The following is a 16505-nucleotide window of genomic DNA, read 5'->3' as shown; positions in this document are numbered from 1 at the left end:
ATGGACAGGTCTACTATGCACCACCATTTAAAGTGAAGGGACAATTTCTTGTCAATCATCCATAATTTTGGGTGTTAGATCATTGATATGGTGTAAATGAGTTTGGATGGGCGGTACATTTACTTGTGGTTAATGTAAAAACAGCAGTGATGGTGAGATTAAATATTGTAGCGATATTGTAACACGAGATAAAAATAAGTTAAAGGCACCGCACCCTAAACCTTATTACCCATGTAAACCCACCCTTAATATAAGTCATTTGTGGCAATCGATATCAACCGTAACACTAATTTGATAAGAAGGTATGATAGATATTTTAATTGACTTATGCAATTTAGTTGTTATTTTTATTATATATTTGAGTACAAGCTAATCTCATAGGCTTACGTTAGTATTGTTTTAATTTATGTATTTTTTAATAATAGCAGTCAATTGAATTTATTAAGGAAAAGAGATGGGTACAAAATAAATTTAGAATTCTTGAAAACAGAATCTGAAAAGATCGAAAAATAAAATAGCATTCAATAACAAAAGAAATTGTAGAGAAATGAACCGGTCATCCCCTCTCTTGAGCTTAATCGGTGCCAATCTCCTTGTCAAGCATCATAAAATGTTGAAGAAAACCAGAAAATAAACGGGGAAAACATATTAAAGATGATTCCACAAAAACTTCGCATACATAACTGATCATCAAGGTGGGTCCATACATCGACGACTGGTTGCAACACGATTCAAGGCCGGTGACATTACATCATCTGCCCAGAAAGCCTCCCCTTGTCTAAGCATCTCCTCCAATGTCATTGCATGTGCAGTTTGGTTACCAATTCTGGCGATGAATGCGAATCAACAAGAAATGAAGCTTTCCAAGAGTCTTCGCATCTCAAGTAAACAAGTTTATTTCTGATAAGTTAGTTTTCTACGAGTTTAGCTTTGAAATAACTGATATCAAAAGCCTTAGATAATAGCAAACTATAGCCTGTGCACCATCGCTAGCGCCTCTGTCGCAAATGTGAAGCAAATACAATAGTTTGTTTCTCCAACAAGAGCTTAAAATTTTATAATAAATTTTCTTGAATATAATCTAGATATTATTATAGCCTATTAAACACCTATTTTAAATAGGGATAAGTTAAAATTTTAATGACTTCCAATTACATATTGGAATAAATTACTAAAAGTTTAATTTGCTTTTATTATTTAAATAGATTTAGTAATAGTAATTAATTTAAATTTGTTTCTTAGTTGTGAGCACGGCTTTTGTTAAAATAAAAAGATTAAAATACTCTTAAATAATATGACTTATTTCAATTACAGAAGGATATTTTTATAATTTCTTCACCGAGTTGATACCTGAATAACTCATGACATCAACTTAATCTGGGTTTTATTAATAGTAAATATAGATATACAAAATATATTAAAATAAAAAAAATGTATAAAATACATTAAAATCAAGCTTTGGTTGAATAGTAAAATTAAGGTTTTATTAATCCAATAATTGGTACGGGTTAAAATCATGCAAGTTGCATATTTTTTATCGATTTCTTTTTTAAGATGAAAAGATTAAAATATACTTGAATAATATAACTTATTTTAATTATGAAAAACATTTTCGTAATTTCCCTACCGAGTTGGTGATTATTTAATAATAATTTTGTCTAAGTTTATAAGTTATTTCAGTTCAGTTTTACATGTTTGTGTTACATTTATATTAATTTTATACCGTATTTTATTTTATTTTATGTTCCTAACCTAAAATTCAAGCCCAATCCAGAAAAAAAAATGTTAAATTGAGTATGATCCGGTCCACTCATATTAATTTTTTATATAAAAATAAATTTAAAAAATATAATACATCAAATATATGAAAAATATTAAAATAAATGTTTCTCAACAAATTGAAAATACATTAAAAAAAGTCTTTATACTTAAATAATACTAAGATAATTGCAACTTAGCAAGTAAAATGCCTCTAAAATAGTAGCAAAATTAACAATAAAACAGTAGTTATATAATTTCCAATCGATAACAACAAAATGGTAGCAATATAATAACAAAATGGCAACAAATAAACCTGTCCCCGAAGGCTCGCTCGAAGAGTAGGAGGGTTTGGGTAAAAATATAGGCCCGAAAAATGGGCTTGGGCAAAAAAAATAAGGCCCATTTAAAAATGAGTCCGGCCTCAGGTAAAGCTTTTTTGGCCTGACCCGACCCGAATATGCAAAAACAAAAACTACTATTTTTTTACTGCTTTTTTGCTGTTTTTTTTATTATCTTGTTGCTATTTTCACTATTTTGCTACAATTTCACAATTTTGTTGCTACTATTTTGTTGTTATTATTTGGATATTGTATAACTCTTGTTTTATTGTTAATCTTGTTACTATTTTAGAGGCATTTGCTTGTTAAGTTGCACCTATCTTAGTGTTATTTAAGTATACATATTTTTTTAAATTTATTTTCAATTTGTTGGGAAACATTTATTTTAATGTTTTTAGTATTTTGATGTACTATATTTTTAAAAAATAATATAAAAATAATACAGGCGGGTCGTGCTTGGCTCGGCTCGGAGTTTAGCATTTTTTATCCAGGTCGAACTTGGACAAAATTTTAGGCTCATTTTTTGGGTCAAGCCTAGCAAACGAGCATAAAATTTTGGTTGGGCTCAACCCGACCCATAGACACCTCTAAGCAGCAAAACAGCAACAGAAAAAAAAATTAAATAGATTCGAGTCTGACCGAGGTTGAACCCGAAGCCCTGCATATTTAGAAAACAGTCTTATATACCCAAACCTGAACAGATGACCCGACCCATGATTAGATTTAAATTATATATCCAAATTACAAGTATAATTAACATTATTAAAATAACTCTCAAATTTATATCATATCTCATCATTTTATTTTCCACTATCACAATGGTATTTAAAATTTATATATTATGTAAATTTTGTCGTACTAATAATAATGATAATTATGTAGTGTTATTTTTATATTATTTCCTATCATGCATATTCATTTCACATCCAATAATAAGCTAATTGACCGTATCAAAATAGAATTTATATTTGATTCACATCATAAATTAATTAATTAATAATTTTAAAATTATTAAAAATAAAAATAGTTATCACCCCGTATTTTAAAAGATTATTTTAGATCTGATAAAATCTCCACAACGGAAGTGCGGGCATTTATATCTAGATAATAGTCAAAGTGTGTACGATTTCAACATTTTGCTAAGCATGGTATCAAAACACTATCAAATCCGATACCAAGAAAAGGCTGTTGATTGAAAATTTTCTTTTAATAAATGGATTGCCATTGTCTTATTAAAAACTGTAGGTAGCTATTATTTCTTTCCAAGGAGCCAAAATCCATTCCTTTCTTCATCTCAATTTTTATCGAAATAACCCAACATCACCATACATACATTTCACCGTATTGTCTTGAGCCCCTTTGGCAACTCCTTGGATACATTCAACCATGTCATCTTATGCTCCTTACCCCAAGCATAGGCTTTTCTATAGGTCATTCATTTGACGGTGTTGTCTTAGGCCCCTTAACCATCAGGGTATAGGCTTTTTCTGTAGGCCTTGAATTTCGATCCATCCATCGTCGACCTGGTGACTCATTCTCTCATAAGTACGAGAGTTGTCTAATTCAATTGCAGTTTCAGGCTTGCCTTATTTCTAATATATTAATGATGATCACAGAAACAGCTGGTGCGGGTGGACTCGAACAAAACTTACAACTTAGCAATGGGATTATTTCTACTCCTAACCAGAAAATTTAAGAACTACTATCTTGGTGAATTGCAACCAAAAATGAAGCTGAGTCAATCCAATTGTTGGCAAAATCAAAGAGAGACAACAATGTTTGCAAAAACTAGCCACGTGGGATCTCCACTTTCAAGACATGGAGCAAATAAGATACTATAAACCAAGGTTATTCATCGCACTACAAGGCTCTACTACAATAATCAAACCGTTGTTGATTACCCTATGCAACAGAAGCAGAAACCCAAAATCAAGCAGCTTTGGAAAATCATCTTTAGATATGCACCTTAAATTGCATACATTCAACTAATAAAAATATTGCAATAATCGATTTGATGCAATCAGCAGTTGTATTAAAAACTACTGTACTAATATCTTGAGATAAACATACAAGGTTAAAGCAAGCTAGATATATCGGCATCGATCATTTAAATGGGCAATGACAAAGAAAAAAGACAAAATACAATGCATGAAGAGATAAAATACCACAGCTATATAAATATGAATCAGATAATTCCAAGAAAACAACTTAAAAAATTTAGCTTAGGAAATATCTCAATCGTTAACTTCCTTATTGTCAAGAAAACAATCAAGAAAGAGAGTGCACATAACCTCACTGCAATTAGAAAGCTACAACTCAAATTGAATAAGCAGTGAAATGCTAAGGAATTTATAGCAGTTACTTCCAAGGTTCATAAATCCAGGCCTGATCAACTAAAAGCAAGTAACTAAAGAGAGAGTGGGATCAACCAACTTCTCCATACAAAAACAAGAAGAGAAGTAAAATGCTACCACAAAGACTGGGAACTTCACGGTTGTTTCTCTTCCTCAGGCTTGGAAGCTTCTTTGATCTCATCAGTCCCATCATCCTAAATGGATGAAAATATATACAGTTAATTAAAAAATTTGTCAAGAAAAGAAGATACATGGATGGTTGAATACAGAGGCGAGAAAGAAAAGCATGTATGTGGGGTCTAACCTGCATGTCTGAGGTCCACAAAGTGAGGTTATCACGGAGAAGTTGCATTATCAAAGTGCTATCCTTGTATGAATCCTCTCCAAGAGTATCCAGCTCTGCAATGGCTTCATCAAAAGCCTGAGGAAAGAAACAAAACATGTTTTGACTAAATATAATTTGAAGAACAAAATAAACAAACTCCAAATAAACACAAAAAAGGATTTTGCAATGTAAAGAATATACTTACACTGTCTTTGATGAACAAGATGAATATAAGTCTTAAGACTAAACTAAAATTCTGAAGTCCTGTAATTCTACCTGTTTCGCAAGACTGCAAGCACGATCAGGAGAGTTCAAGATCTCATAGTAGAAGACAGAAAAGTTCAGAGCCAATCCTAAACGGATAGGATGAGTTGGGGCTAGCTCAGCTACTGCAATGTCCTGAAAAGAAAGTAGTAGAAAAAGATACAGATACCATCAATAAAAGGTCAGAACCATGGATAAAAACACAATATGTTTTGGTTTAGCAAACTTGAAAGTAGAGAAGTAAATATAAAATCCTTTGTTTAAATGTAAAAGTGAGAAAACAAAAATAGCATTATGAAAAGAAAACCCAAACTGATTGAAAGACTTCAAAGAAAAAAAGTGCAGCATCAAAGATCTTCATAAACAGGAATTGCATCAATAACATGACAGGAAATGGCCAATAATCCAAAGCAACTAAAATTACAAAACAAATTGAATTCATACAAAGGCTCCAACAAGGTTTTCATTATGCACTTAAGACATAGTAGAGATGCAATTTGCAACATATTTTATACAAATGTTTAAGATGCAAATCTAATTCAAGAGTCATATTATTGAGACCATTTTTTTTTTTGATAATTTTCATAAAATTTCTATCGCAAAACGCATTAATGTCTTCTAATACTTATGTATCGAAATCAATCTACACAATGGAAAGCAGATCCGGATCTCGGTGGTAAGAAATACACAAAACATCAAGGGCATAACTATAACTATAGATCTAAAATTTAGATTGACCCTCAAATATGCCGCAACTAAAAATAAACGAGATTAAAAAAAAAAACTTAAGCACGTATTCATCATAATTAAAATCTAAACTTAACCGAACCTTAAAATTACACATCAAGGCAAGCAAATTCACAAGATCGAACCAGAAATTACAGAAATGCACACAAACCTGAGCAGATTTATAGGCAGTGAGGGTATTCTCGGCAGCAGATTTCCTGTCATCGCCAGTCTTGAACTCAGCCAAGTACCTATGGTAATCTCCCTTCATTTTCAGATAAAACACCTTGGAATCCCCATTTCCAGCAGCCGGAACAAGCTTCTCGTCAAGGAGCTTCAAAATTCCAGCGCAAATCTCGGACAACTCGGCCTCGATCTTGGCCCTGTAGTCACGGATGACGGCGACGTGGTCGGCGTTGCCACGGCCTTCCTCCTTCTGCTCGATGGAGGAGACGATCCTCCAGGAAGCACGGCGGGCGCCGATGACGTTCTTGTAGGCGACAGAGAGGAGGTTACGTTCCTCGACGGAGAGTTCGTCGGGAGCGGGGACGGCGGAGACGACGTTCTCCATGAACTTGACCATCTCCTCGTAGCGCTCGGCTTGCTCGGCGAGTTTGGCCATGTAGACATTTTCTTCGCGTGGGGAAGGAGTGGCCATGGTTTCGGGTGGTGATTGGATGGGGAGGATTTTTCGAGGGATTTGATATTTGAGAAATGGGAAAGGAGCTTCACTCACAATGTCATTGTCGTGTGTTTTATGAAGGAGCCAGCTATGCCGGGCCAATCAAGGGGCTTCGTTTTTTCCTTTTTTTTTTCTTCCTCTTTTGACCTTTTTTATATTTGTTTTTTGCTTTGTTGTTTAATAGCTTTTTTTTGTAATTATTTGATATACAGTTTTTAGATATTTAGACTTCATATTTATGAATGGAAATAAGAGAATTTCATTCCTAGAATTACCATAGAGATTGTACGGTATATTAGATTAAAAAAATGGATTATTTTTATTAAATATTTCATCTTTTATACTATATTTAATGGAGTAATTAAATAGTGACACATTAGAATATAATTAGAGGGCTGGTAAGGGTTCCGGCTCCATTAAAATAGAAAAATTTTCATACAGGCGCTTTAAAATTTTAAATTAATAAAGTCAAAATTACACTTTGACCCTTCTAAAAATGATATCATTTTAATTTAATTCTTTAAAAATTATAAAGATATATGCTATTAAAATAATAAAATTATATTTTTTACTATTGTAAAAATTACAATTTAATTTCGCTTCCTCCTTAAAAGTATTTTTTGGCTTCACCCCTAGTGACACGTGGCATGTCACGTATATCTCATGCCACTTATTTTTGTTATCAGATGACTTGATAACGACGTGATTAGGATCCAATTATCAACCATGGATGAAAGTGATACATCTCTATATTTTGTTTTTTGAATTTTTCTAATGTATTCATCGTTTGTCTATATTATTTTATTTGATTACATTTTTTTTAATTTTTTGACTTTTGAAAACTGATTTCATCAGATAATATTTTTACAACCTCTATTTATAATTGGACTTGTCCATGATCCAAACTACCGCTCAATTCTCAGAAATTTCAAATCCAAACTCATTTTTTATTCAACTCGCTTTCTATTGTTTAAAAAAATAAAATATTAAAAATATATATTAATATTAATCTTTATATATTTCTATAATTAAGTTTAAATTTTTTATTTTTATAAATTGCTGATCCGAGCCGAATAGAGTCATAAAAGGTTTGGGCAGGACGATTGTCTGGCTCAGGGACAGATCTATCCATGATTAGTCTCGATCGGATTTTGTAAACCCTAGGTCCGTGTCAGCACTCATCATAAACGAAACTCAGTCATGTGAAGGCCCAGATAAATTCGGCCCATTTAAAACCCAAGAGACGCCCGCTGTTGAATTAAAAGCCCTAATTTTGTTTCGTCTCTTTCTCTTTCGCACACTGAGCTGATTTGAGCAGCAGCAGCTAAAGCAGATCCCAAAATGAAGGTACCGAGCGCCGTCCCTTATCCTCGAAAAAGAAAAATGAAAACCTTAATTTTAGAGCTAAAACTATATTCCGTGTGTTCCATTTATTTCATCCTTTTTTGTTGTTGTGCAGTTTAATATCGCAAATCCGACTACTGGTTGCCAGAAGAAGCTCGAGATCGATGACGACCAGAAGCTGTAAGTTTAATTTTGTTTTCTTTAGGTGTAATCTGTTTATTTGCTGAGAAAGTCTAGAAAGTGAAAAAAAAAGCAATGAGAAATGAGAAGGTCGAACTTTTGGTAACGAATAAAGCAGAATCTTAAGAGTTAGGTTGAGTTAATGAAATTTAATTTAAATTTTCTCTTGTGATTAAAGATATTGATGTCATTTTTAATGTGACAGTCGGGCATTTTTCGACAAGCGGATCTCGCAGGAGGTTGCTGGAGATGCTTTAGGCGAGGTGTGTGGTTTAGCCGTTTTACAATTTTACTTTCGTTTTTTGAAGTAACGATTGATCTGTTCGAGTTAATAGAAGTTCTACTTTTCTGTCTCTTTCAACAGGAATTCAAGGGCTATGTTTTCAAGATCATGGGAGGTTGCGACAAGCAAGGATTCCCGATGAAGCAGGGTGTTCTGACTCCTGGTCGTGTTCGGCTCTTGCTTCATAGAGGTAAGATTTCTACTGTGCATTCGGAAATTAGTGGAAATAATGATGGAATAGGTTGCTAAGAAATCTTTTATATCATGTACGCTTAATTATGTCCTGTTATAAGGCTCAAAGCTATCTGAGGCAAACCCTTAAACTTGATCCAATCAGGTTTGTATTCAAATTTATCATCAAATTTGATCTAGTAATTAGATTAGACTTTGAAATGTGTTATGATCATGTGAGTTGAACTTAGAGCTTTGACATTAAATTTAATTAAGATTAAAAGTTAAAATATATATAAACAAATTATAAAGGTTAAGAGAATGAAAAGAAGATAATGACACATGATATTGTCTAGTATGCGAAAGTTTGATTTTGTCAATATGAGGCTTTGGTTTTATTTTTCTATTCTTAGAGAGATTAATTGACGTTCTTGGCATACACAGTTTGGACTTCAAAGGCTTATTAAAGGGTTTAATGGAGAGATAAGGTGGTGAAAGTAATTCAACTGGAATACTGGGCTGGAATGAGAAGAAGCCTGTTTCTGTAAAATTCAAATTTGAAGCACGCTTCGGATTTTTATCTTTTTGAGAAGGCAAGGATAGATGTAGCACTTAAAAGAATTTATTTGTGGTGTTAAGTGATTTACTTGGAGATGAGGTTAATATGAATTAAGAAAAATCAAACCAAAACTTTCAAAGTCAAAGGTGGTCATGCCTCTGTAGTGATTTAGATGGCGCATCTATGTAAATTTGACTATAAGTGAAGGTTATTTGATTCTAATTGCTAGAACGTTTCTTAGTGTCATTTAAGAAATAAAATGGATGCATTAATAGGGTACTTGGTCCCACTTGCTAGTTTGATGAAATGAAATGATGACTAGTAGTCAAGGGAGAAACATACATGATAAGAAAATTTATTGTAGGGGAAAATGAGTCATCATTTTTGGGCTAACAGGAAGCTATGGCCTTGTCATCCTTGTTGATACGGACCTATGAGGTTTATGGGTAATGAAAGGACCCTATCAAGGCTAGCCATGTGGGGAAAAATTACATAGGAGAGAGATGGAAAGGGAAAAGAGAAGGATTTCCAAATGAACAATTGTTTTTGCCACAATGACAAACGTCACAATGTTCACGAGAACGACATGTAATTTTGGCTAGGAAAATTGTTATATTTGTTGTCACTTTCTTCCCTTGCTATGGTACCTCTCCCATCTGAATTGTCACATGGCTAATCTTGATTGGTCTTTTTGTGCCTTTGGTCCAAGTCACCAAGGATGTCCTATTGGCTCAAAAGGATGACTTAATTTTTCCTACAACATTTTTTCTGTTATGTTTGTTTCTCTCCATTGGCCACTTCTCATCATTTTGTCAGCAGTTTACAGCCGTAATGAGCATGAAAAAAAGAAAAAGAAATAATGAATGAAACAAAAGAATGAATAGTTTCTGTTAGGTTCTATCAGTCATTCATTTATTGATTTTTGGACAATTTCACAAAGATTTCTTGTGTTGGAGACTTTCGTAGATTTCCCAAAAAACTTGATGGAATCTACAAAGTTACTCTTTCGTGTATTAATATTTGTGATATTCCGTAGAAACTTGAATAATGATGCCTAATAAGAAAATCACAAGACGTTCCCAGCAACCCCTCTGGGGTTTTTGAATCGTTTCACTTGGTCTCCTCACTTCCTTTTTCTTATTATTTTGTTTATAGTTCATGTTTATAGTTCATGGGAAAAACATAATAATTTTATGTCAACTTCTTCATTCCCATTTTTTAAACCTGGCTACCATCTCTGCTACTTGCTTTCTTTTTTGGAAACCAAAAAATGAAGTTTCTGAAGTCTTCATCACGTTACCTTCTTCTCTCCTTTACATTACCTTCTCAGTATATTTTCATATAGATATTTGCCCATCCCTTTCACATCATCTTCAGTAGAAAAGAGGAAAACCAAGACAATTAAGCAAAGAGGAAATGTTGAAAAGTATCCAAATTCAAGACAATTAAGCAAATTTTATTCATTTGTATTGCTTGAGCAGGTACCCCATGCTTCCGTGGATATGGAAGACGTAATGGTGAGCGTAGAAGGAAGTCTGTTCGTGGATGCATTGTTAGCCAAGACCTTTCTGTTTTGAACTTGGTTATTGTGAAGAAGGGTGAGAATGATTTGCCTGGGCTAACGGACACTGAAAAACCTAGGATGAGAGGTCCAAAGAGGGCCTCCAAGATTAGAAAGCTCTTTAACCTTTCAAAGGAAGATGATGTCCGGAAGTATGTCAACACTTACAGGAGGACTTTCACCACAAAATCTGGTAAAGCTGTTCTTTCTTCCTCAACTTTGATATTTAATATAGATGGCAACAAGATGTATGAGACTTGGTTCTTTACTGCTAGGTTTTAGGCATTCTCCTGTTATTTGCTTCCTGTGAAATGGTCTCTTTTAACTCATAATGTAATTTTAGCTTCTAGAACGTAGCATAGTGTTTAATGTGCAAGTAAATAGGTTGAAATTCTGTTTAGGCTCCTGCTATGGAAGCCACTGTATTTTTTCCTATGATTGATATTCTAGGTTTTTAGTTTTATTTGCATTGCATTTGTAGGCCTTACCCACCCACACCAGATTGCCAACCTGCTTGGTGGAGTTAAAAAGGCTTTTCTTATTTCATTTTGTCATGCATGGAGCATGCAGGAAGTTGGGTATTTGAGACTGGATCATGGTTGGAATTAGTGAGGCTTGCTGAGCTAATGTCACTCAGACATGGGTGTTAGATACTTGTACTTGAAAAAAGTCATAACAACATAATAGTTTGTGAGAGTTGAAATTTTTTCTTGGACATATTACTGATGGCCATTTCTGGGATCTGCAGGCAAGAAGGTGAGCAAAGCCCCAAAAATCCAGAGGCTGGTAACTCCATTGACACTGCAGAGGAAGCGGGCTAGAATTGCTGACAAGAAGAAAAGAATTGCCAAGGCCAAGTCAGAGGCAGCTGAGTACCAGAAACTGCTTGCCACAAGGTTGAAGGAGCAGAGGGAGCGCCGTAGCGAGAGTTTAGCGAAGAGGAGGTCCAAGCTCTCTGCTGCTTCTAAGCCTTCTGTTTCAGCTTAGATAAGTTTTGATAAACCAAAAGGGGTCTTGGTGAGTACCCAGTTTTTTGCAGTGCCATATGCTGTCATAATTTATCGCTTAGTATCCAATGTGGTAATGTTATTTTTCCATCTACTATGTTAGGTCATCTTTTTGACAATTATCAATAACTAAATTGCTTCATCTAATGCATACTCTTTACAGTTGTTTCTGTTTTATTAAATGCATGCAATCTTTGAGAACCATAGGTTTAGAGATTGGTCTATTCATACATGTAATCCAAGATTTTACACTATATTCATACTCTGAAAATGTCAGCCTCTGAATATATATATCATATATATCACAAGCATCCTTAGCTGAGATCGGTTGACATCACATGTAATGAAATAGTAGATATGCGGGATGGGTGCATGAACTGTTTTTTGCATAATTGATTTGCTCTTAACCTCTGACACTGAGGCTCTGACATTTGTTACTGAAATTTGATAAAAGTGGTCCCTGCAACTGTTTCTGAAACCTGTTGATATGTCCTTTAATAGGTTCCTAATTCACATGCCTATCTCCTCTCTTCTACCCTTTGCTGCTATTAAGAAGAATCCCAATTTTTATATGCAATATAAAAATATGTATTCATGAAATTATTTTTATATATTCAAATTTTTATAAATATTTTATATTGAGAAATTCAAATATTTCCTGAATTCCATCTCTGCCTCCCTTTTATTTATCCACTACTGAAAGCAACAATGGTAAAAATAGTAATAGTGACAGTGAAAATCACAGCTATGGGTTTCCCTCTTAGCTGCTGCTGCCAACTGCTGAATTTTGATCACCACCAATTTAAATTCCCCCATTTTTATCTCTGGATATAAAGTAGACCACAAAAGTACCATAAAGGCCCTTGAATTGAAAATTAGATTATATTTTGTCTTTTTTATTTAAAAAATGGATAAATTAGTTTTTGTATATTAGATCGACAAGCAAATTGGTTATTTTGTTAAAAGTTTCATCAAATTTTATTATTAAAAATTAGTTTTTACATGTTGAAATGAGGTATGCATGGCATATCACATTTAACTATAGTGAAGTTGTAAATGAATTGAGCTTGAACGATCGGACTTCTGTTTATATTCGTTTGTTTATTTTTAAGCTAGTTTATGTTAGTTAAGAATTTTAAAATTTTTGTTTGTTATTGTTTATTTAAAATTATGTGCTCATGTTTGTTTGTTTAATGTTCATAATTCACGAATATTAAACAAACATGTTCATAAATAATAAACAAACAATAAATAAACATATAAATTATTTTTTATATAAAGTAGTCAAATATATATTAATAATTATATGATAAGAAATATAAACCAAAATAAATTTATTAATATATACTAATGGAATAATAAATGAGCTTTAAATGAACATAAATGAGCAAGTTCAATAAATGAGTTGAACAGGTTTTATTCGTGTTTGGTTATTAAAATTTTGTTCAGGTTCGTTTACAAATTGAATTGTTCATCGAACGTTCTATTTATTTATAACTTTATTTGTCAGTCAAGTCAATTTTTAATAGTAAAAATAAATAAAAAAATTTAACAAAAAGGATCGGTTTACTCTTTGATCAAATGTATAAGTATTAATTTACGTATTTTTGAAGTAAAATAGGATAAAATGTAATCAGTTCGACCTCCAACCTTCACGATATTTTTACCTAAAATAAACTTATATGAAAAATATGTACCTAAATTATGCAACTTTATCTTTTTATATAAAGTTTTATTTCATTACCACTTTAGGTACTAATAGTTAACTCTTATTAAAAGAGCATTTTCATCAACCAAATTATGATATATGGTATTTTAATTAAATACAAATATTTAGAATAGAGATTTAATAATAATAAAAATTCTCTCTTAATCATTTTCCTTCCATTTTCACCACAAAGAAAAATTTTCAAAATTTTAAAATAAATTCTATTTCAAATTTCTCTCATCAAAACAAATTCTCATTTTCGGTATTGAAATAAACTTTAACCTTCTTTGCCACTAAAACAAACCTTCATTTTTAATATTAAGAACTCAAAAAATATTGTAGAAATGGAAACCCTCATTTTTACTATTTTGAAATCATGAGGTTTTTGATATCATCATATATGACTAAGAAGTTGAATATAAGAGAAAATAAAAAAGATCAAATTTATATTTGTAATTTAATTTAAATAATTTTATTTTAAATAAATATTGATTGGTTTTTATTAAGTGTGTATTAAAATATAAAAAATGCATAATTTTATAATTTATTTTTCATGTAAGCCTATAAAATAACCTTTCATTCTCTCCACTGCCTGCCAAGAGCCTAGATTTTGCTGAAAGCCTTAAACTTCACCCCATTTAAAATGGCACAACACCCAAAACTTTTTTTGCATTTGTTTTAGTTTCTTTATCTACTTTAAACATGTGACACTCTTGCTAGGGAAAATCATCATATTTTACCATCTAAAACTACTTGTCTTGGGATATTATTTATTTATAATTAATAGAAAATGATAATAATAATAATAATAATATAAAAAAATAAGAAATAAGTTAAATGCATCGTAATCTACAGTCCATCTTTTATGTAATTTTAATTTTAAGGTAAAAGATATTATGAAATGAAACATCATCCATTATCATGGTTCCCCATGTCCCCAGCAACTTTCTCCATCATTCAGATCAAACAAATTCCTCCCTCTTTACCTCTAACCCTTATCCTCTCATCAATAAATATTAAAAAGATAAAAAAAAACATTTTTAAAAATTTTCACTTCTTTAAATATTCATATATTTTATTTATTTATATATATATTATCCCCACATTCACATTTCCTTTTCTCATCTGCCTTCCCCCATACCCAACCCCAAACCCAAACCCCACCATATTTTCCCTTTTTTATATCAAATATAGCAATTTACACGTCAGACGAAACGACAACGTACAAAAGAGCCCCCCCTACTTATCAACGCCACGTCTACACCTCTCTCCCCACTGATATCCGTCACGTGTTCCATCACATTAACGTCTTACAAGTTGACGTCTGAGGATCCCACATCGCCGGCAACAAATATTTCCTCCCATTAATCCCGTTCGCATTGTAACTCGCCCCTGTACTTTTCTCCACCAACACCTTACCCGGATATCCCGGGTACGAACCCGAACCGAACATCCCCGTACAAGCCGAAACCGCTTCCAAAGGAGCATTCGCCGGACCCTGAAAATACCCATTGTTAAACGGGTTCGTAACGGTGTTTCCCAAAAGCGTAGCCAAATTAATAATCATCCCGTCAACTCCAACGTCTCCGTTAGGAGCAACCAAAGGTGGGGTTTGTGGACCGTAAATAGGTTGATGAAAAGGCCAAGCACATTGACCCGGACACTGAGTCTCCGAGTTTCCAACCCAAATATAAGTCCCACGAACAGGACCACGTCCAACCCGGGTTGACCCGTGAGTGCCACACCTCATACAAAACCCTTCCACGGCAACGTCTTTGGAAGTAAGGATTACGTTGATGGTATCAACGCCGTTGAACTTACTGGCCAATGCCGATAAATGTGGGTTTTCAAGGAATTTACCGAGCGGGTAATTTTCGAGAAGGATTTGTTTGCCTACAGCTAAGGTAGAAGAACCACCCTTGTACTTTTCAGTAATTTTCCACCACGACGACGTGGAAGGAACCATTGTGGCCTTATCGGAACTCAAAGAGTTGATGAAATCAACGATTATGGAGCGTTGGATGGGTGTAAACTTGCCGTACCAGATGAGATTAACGGTGATCTTGCCTTTCAAGAGTGGACCGTTGTGGTACTTCAAAACCAAGGGTTGCTCTTGAACCAACTCGGAGAAGCTGAGTTGGATAAAGCAGAAGAGCATGAGAGTGGCAAGGCGGTAAATAGTAGCCATGTTTAAGGTAGAAGAGAGATTTGAAATTTACAGTTAAGAAGAGAGGTGCTTGCTAGGAAAGATTTGAGAACGATGAGGGAGTGAAGTGAGGGAAGGTTATTTATAAGAGGGTGTTTGGGAGACAGCTGTCTAAGCAGAGGTGTCAACGTCAAGGTTTGCCACGTGGAGAGAAAGGATTGGGTATTGATTGTGATGATGGAAGGGCGAATTTTGCCAGGCTGTGATGTAAGGAGTTGAAACGGTGACGTGTAGATGGAAATGGAGGAAACTGGGAGTTGTATTTAACAAGCTAAATAATTATTTAATTATTTTTTCTTAAAAAATGTAATAATAATTTATTATTTCATAGAATTTGGTCTTTTTTTGTCCAGTGAGTATTATATTGTAGACATGAGAGCTTGGTTTAACCTCGAACAATCCCATTCTCCTCCTCTAATTATCAATATATATATATTCTAAACTTTTGTAAATATTACACGAGTCAAGTCGAGTTGTTTCTTGACTCTACCAGATTAAGTGGTATCATGCCTCCCGTCCAATGACGTATATGTTATATGGGGTTCAAGCCCTAATAGGTAAATGATAAGTGATTGTGCGCATATGATATGATTTCAACTTGATAGGTGATCATATATTTATACGATATGATTTCAATAAGATGCTTTTTAAAAAGGGAATAAATAGTGGCCTTGGCTCCCAAAATTAAAAATTATTTATATAATTTATTTAACTTTTAAGAAATCATAAGTTAATATAATGGTAAAATTTTATTTTGGTCCTTCAAAAAAATTATTAACTTTTGTCTTCGTTAAAAATTTATTGTTTTACCCAACACTCTTGCTTTGAAAGCAAGATCTTTGCAGAATTAGAAAGCAAAACCTCGACTCGACTTAAAAACAATACTAACTTGTTGAGAGTTTTGAACAGACGATACTTTGAAAATTTTTCGAAAAAAGTCTACTCCTCAAAACAAACATTTTATTATTCTTTTAAATAATTACAAACGTAATTTCTTAAGAACAAATTTTTGTAGAGTGGTCCCACCAATTAAAAT

The 16505-nt window shown here is 33.2% G+C and overlaps 3 protein-coding genes across 3 annotated transcripts; 1 reads left to right on the top strand and 2 right to left on the bottom strand.

Moving 5' to 3' along the window:
* Positions 1–4587: 4587 nt before the first annotated feature.
* Positions 4588–6426, bottom strand: LOC107898790 (14-3-3 protein 6-like). Its single transcript, NM_001326860.1, has 4 exons — positions 5941–6426; positions 5055–5177; positions 4758–4874; positions 4588–4647 (listed from the first exon to the last, which is right to left on the bottom strand). The coding sequence occupies exons 1-4, from the start codon at positions 6424–6426 to the stop codon at positions 4588–4590; spliced, it is 786 nt and encodes a 261-aa protein (NP_001313789.1).
* A 1229-nt stretch (positions 6427–7655) lies between these two features.
* On the top strand, positions 7656–11702 carry LOC121215958 (40S ribosomal protein S6). The gene is made up of 6 exons (XM_041090914.1): positions 7656–7797; positions 7910–7974; positions 8180–8237; positions 8339–8447; positions 10469–10741; positions 11297–11702. The coding sequence occupies exons 1-6, from the start codon at positions 7792–7794 to the stop codon at positions 11533–11535; spliced, it is 750 nt and encodes a 249-aa protein (XP_040946848.1). The 5' UTR covers positions 7656–7791; the 3' UTR covers positions 11536–11702.
* Positions 11703–14317: 2615 nt separating this feature from the next.
* On the bottom strand, positions 14318–15537 carry LOC107949141 (protein EXORDIUM-like 2). Its single transcript, XM_016883870.2, has one exon. It carries the CDS (start codon positions 15449–15451, stop codon positions 14561–14563), a length of 891 nt encoding a protein of 296 aa, XP_016739359.2. The 5' UTR covers positions 15452–15537; the 3' UTR covers positions 14318–14560.
* Positions 15538–16505: the final 968 nt, after the last annotated feature.

This window comes from Gossypium hirsutum, chromosome D04 (assembly GCF_007990345.1).
Source record: "Gossypium hirsutum isolate 1008001.06 chromosome D04, Gossypium_hirsutum_v2.1, whole genome shotgun sequence".
Lineage (NCBI taxonomy): Eukaryota > Viridiplantae > Streptophyta > Magnoliopsida > Malvales > Malvaceae > Gossypium > Gossypium hirsutum.
This window is presented reverse-complemented; position numbering and strand designations above follow the sequence as displayed.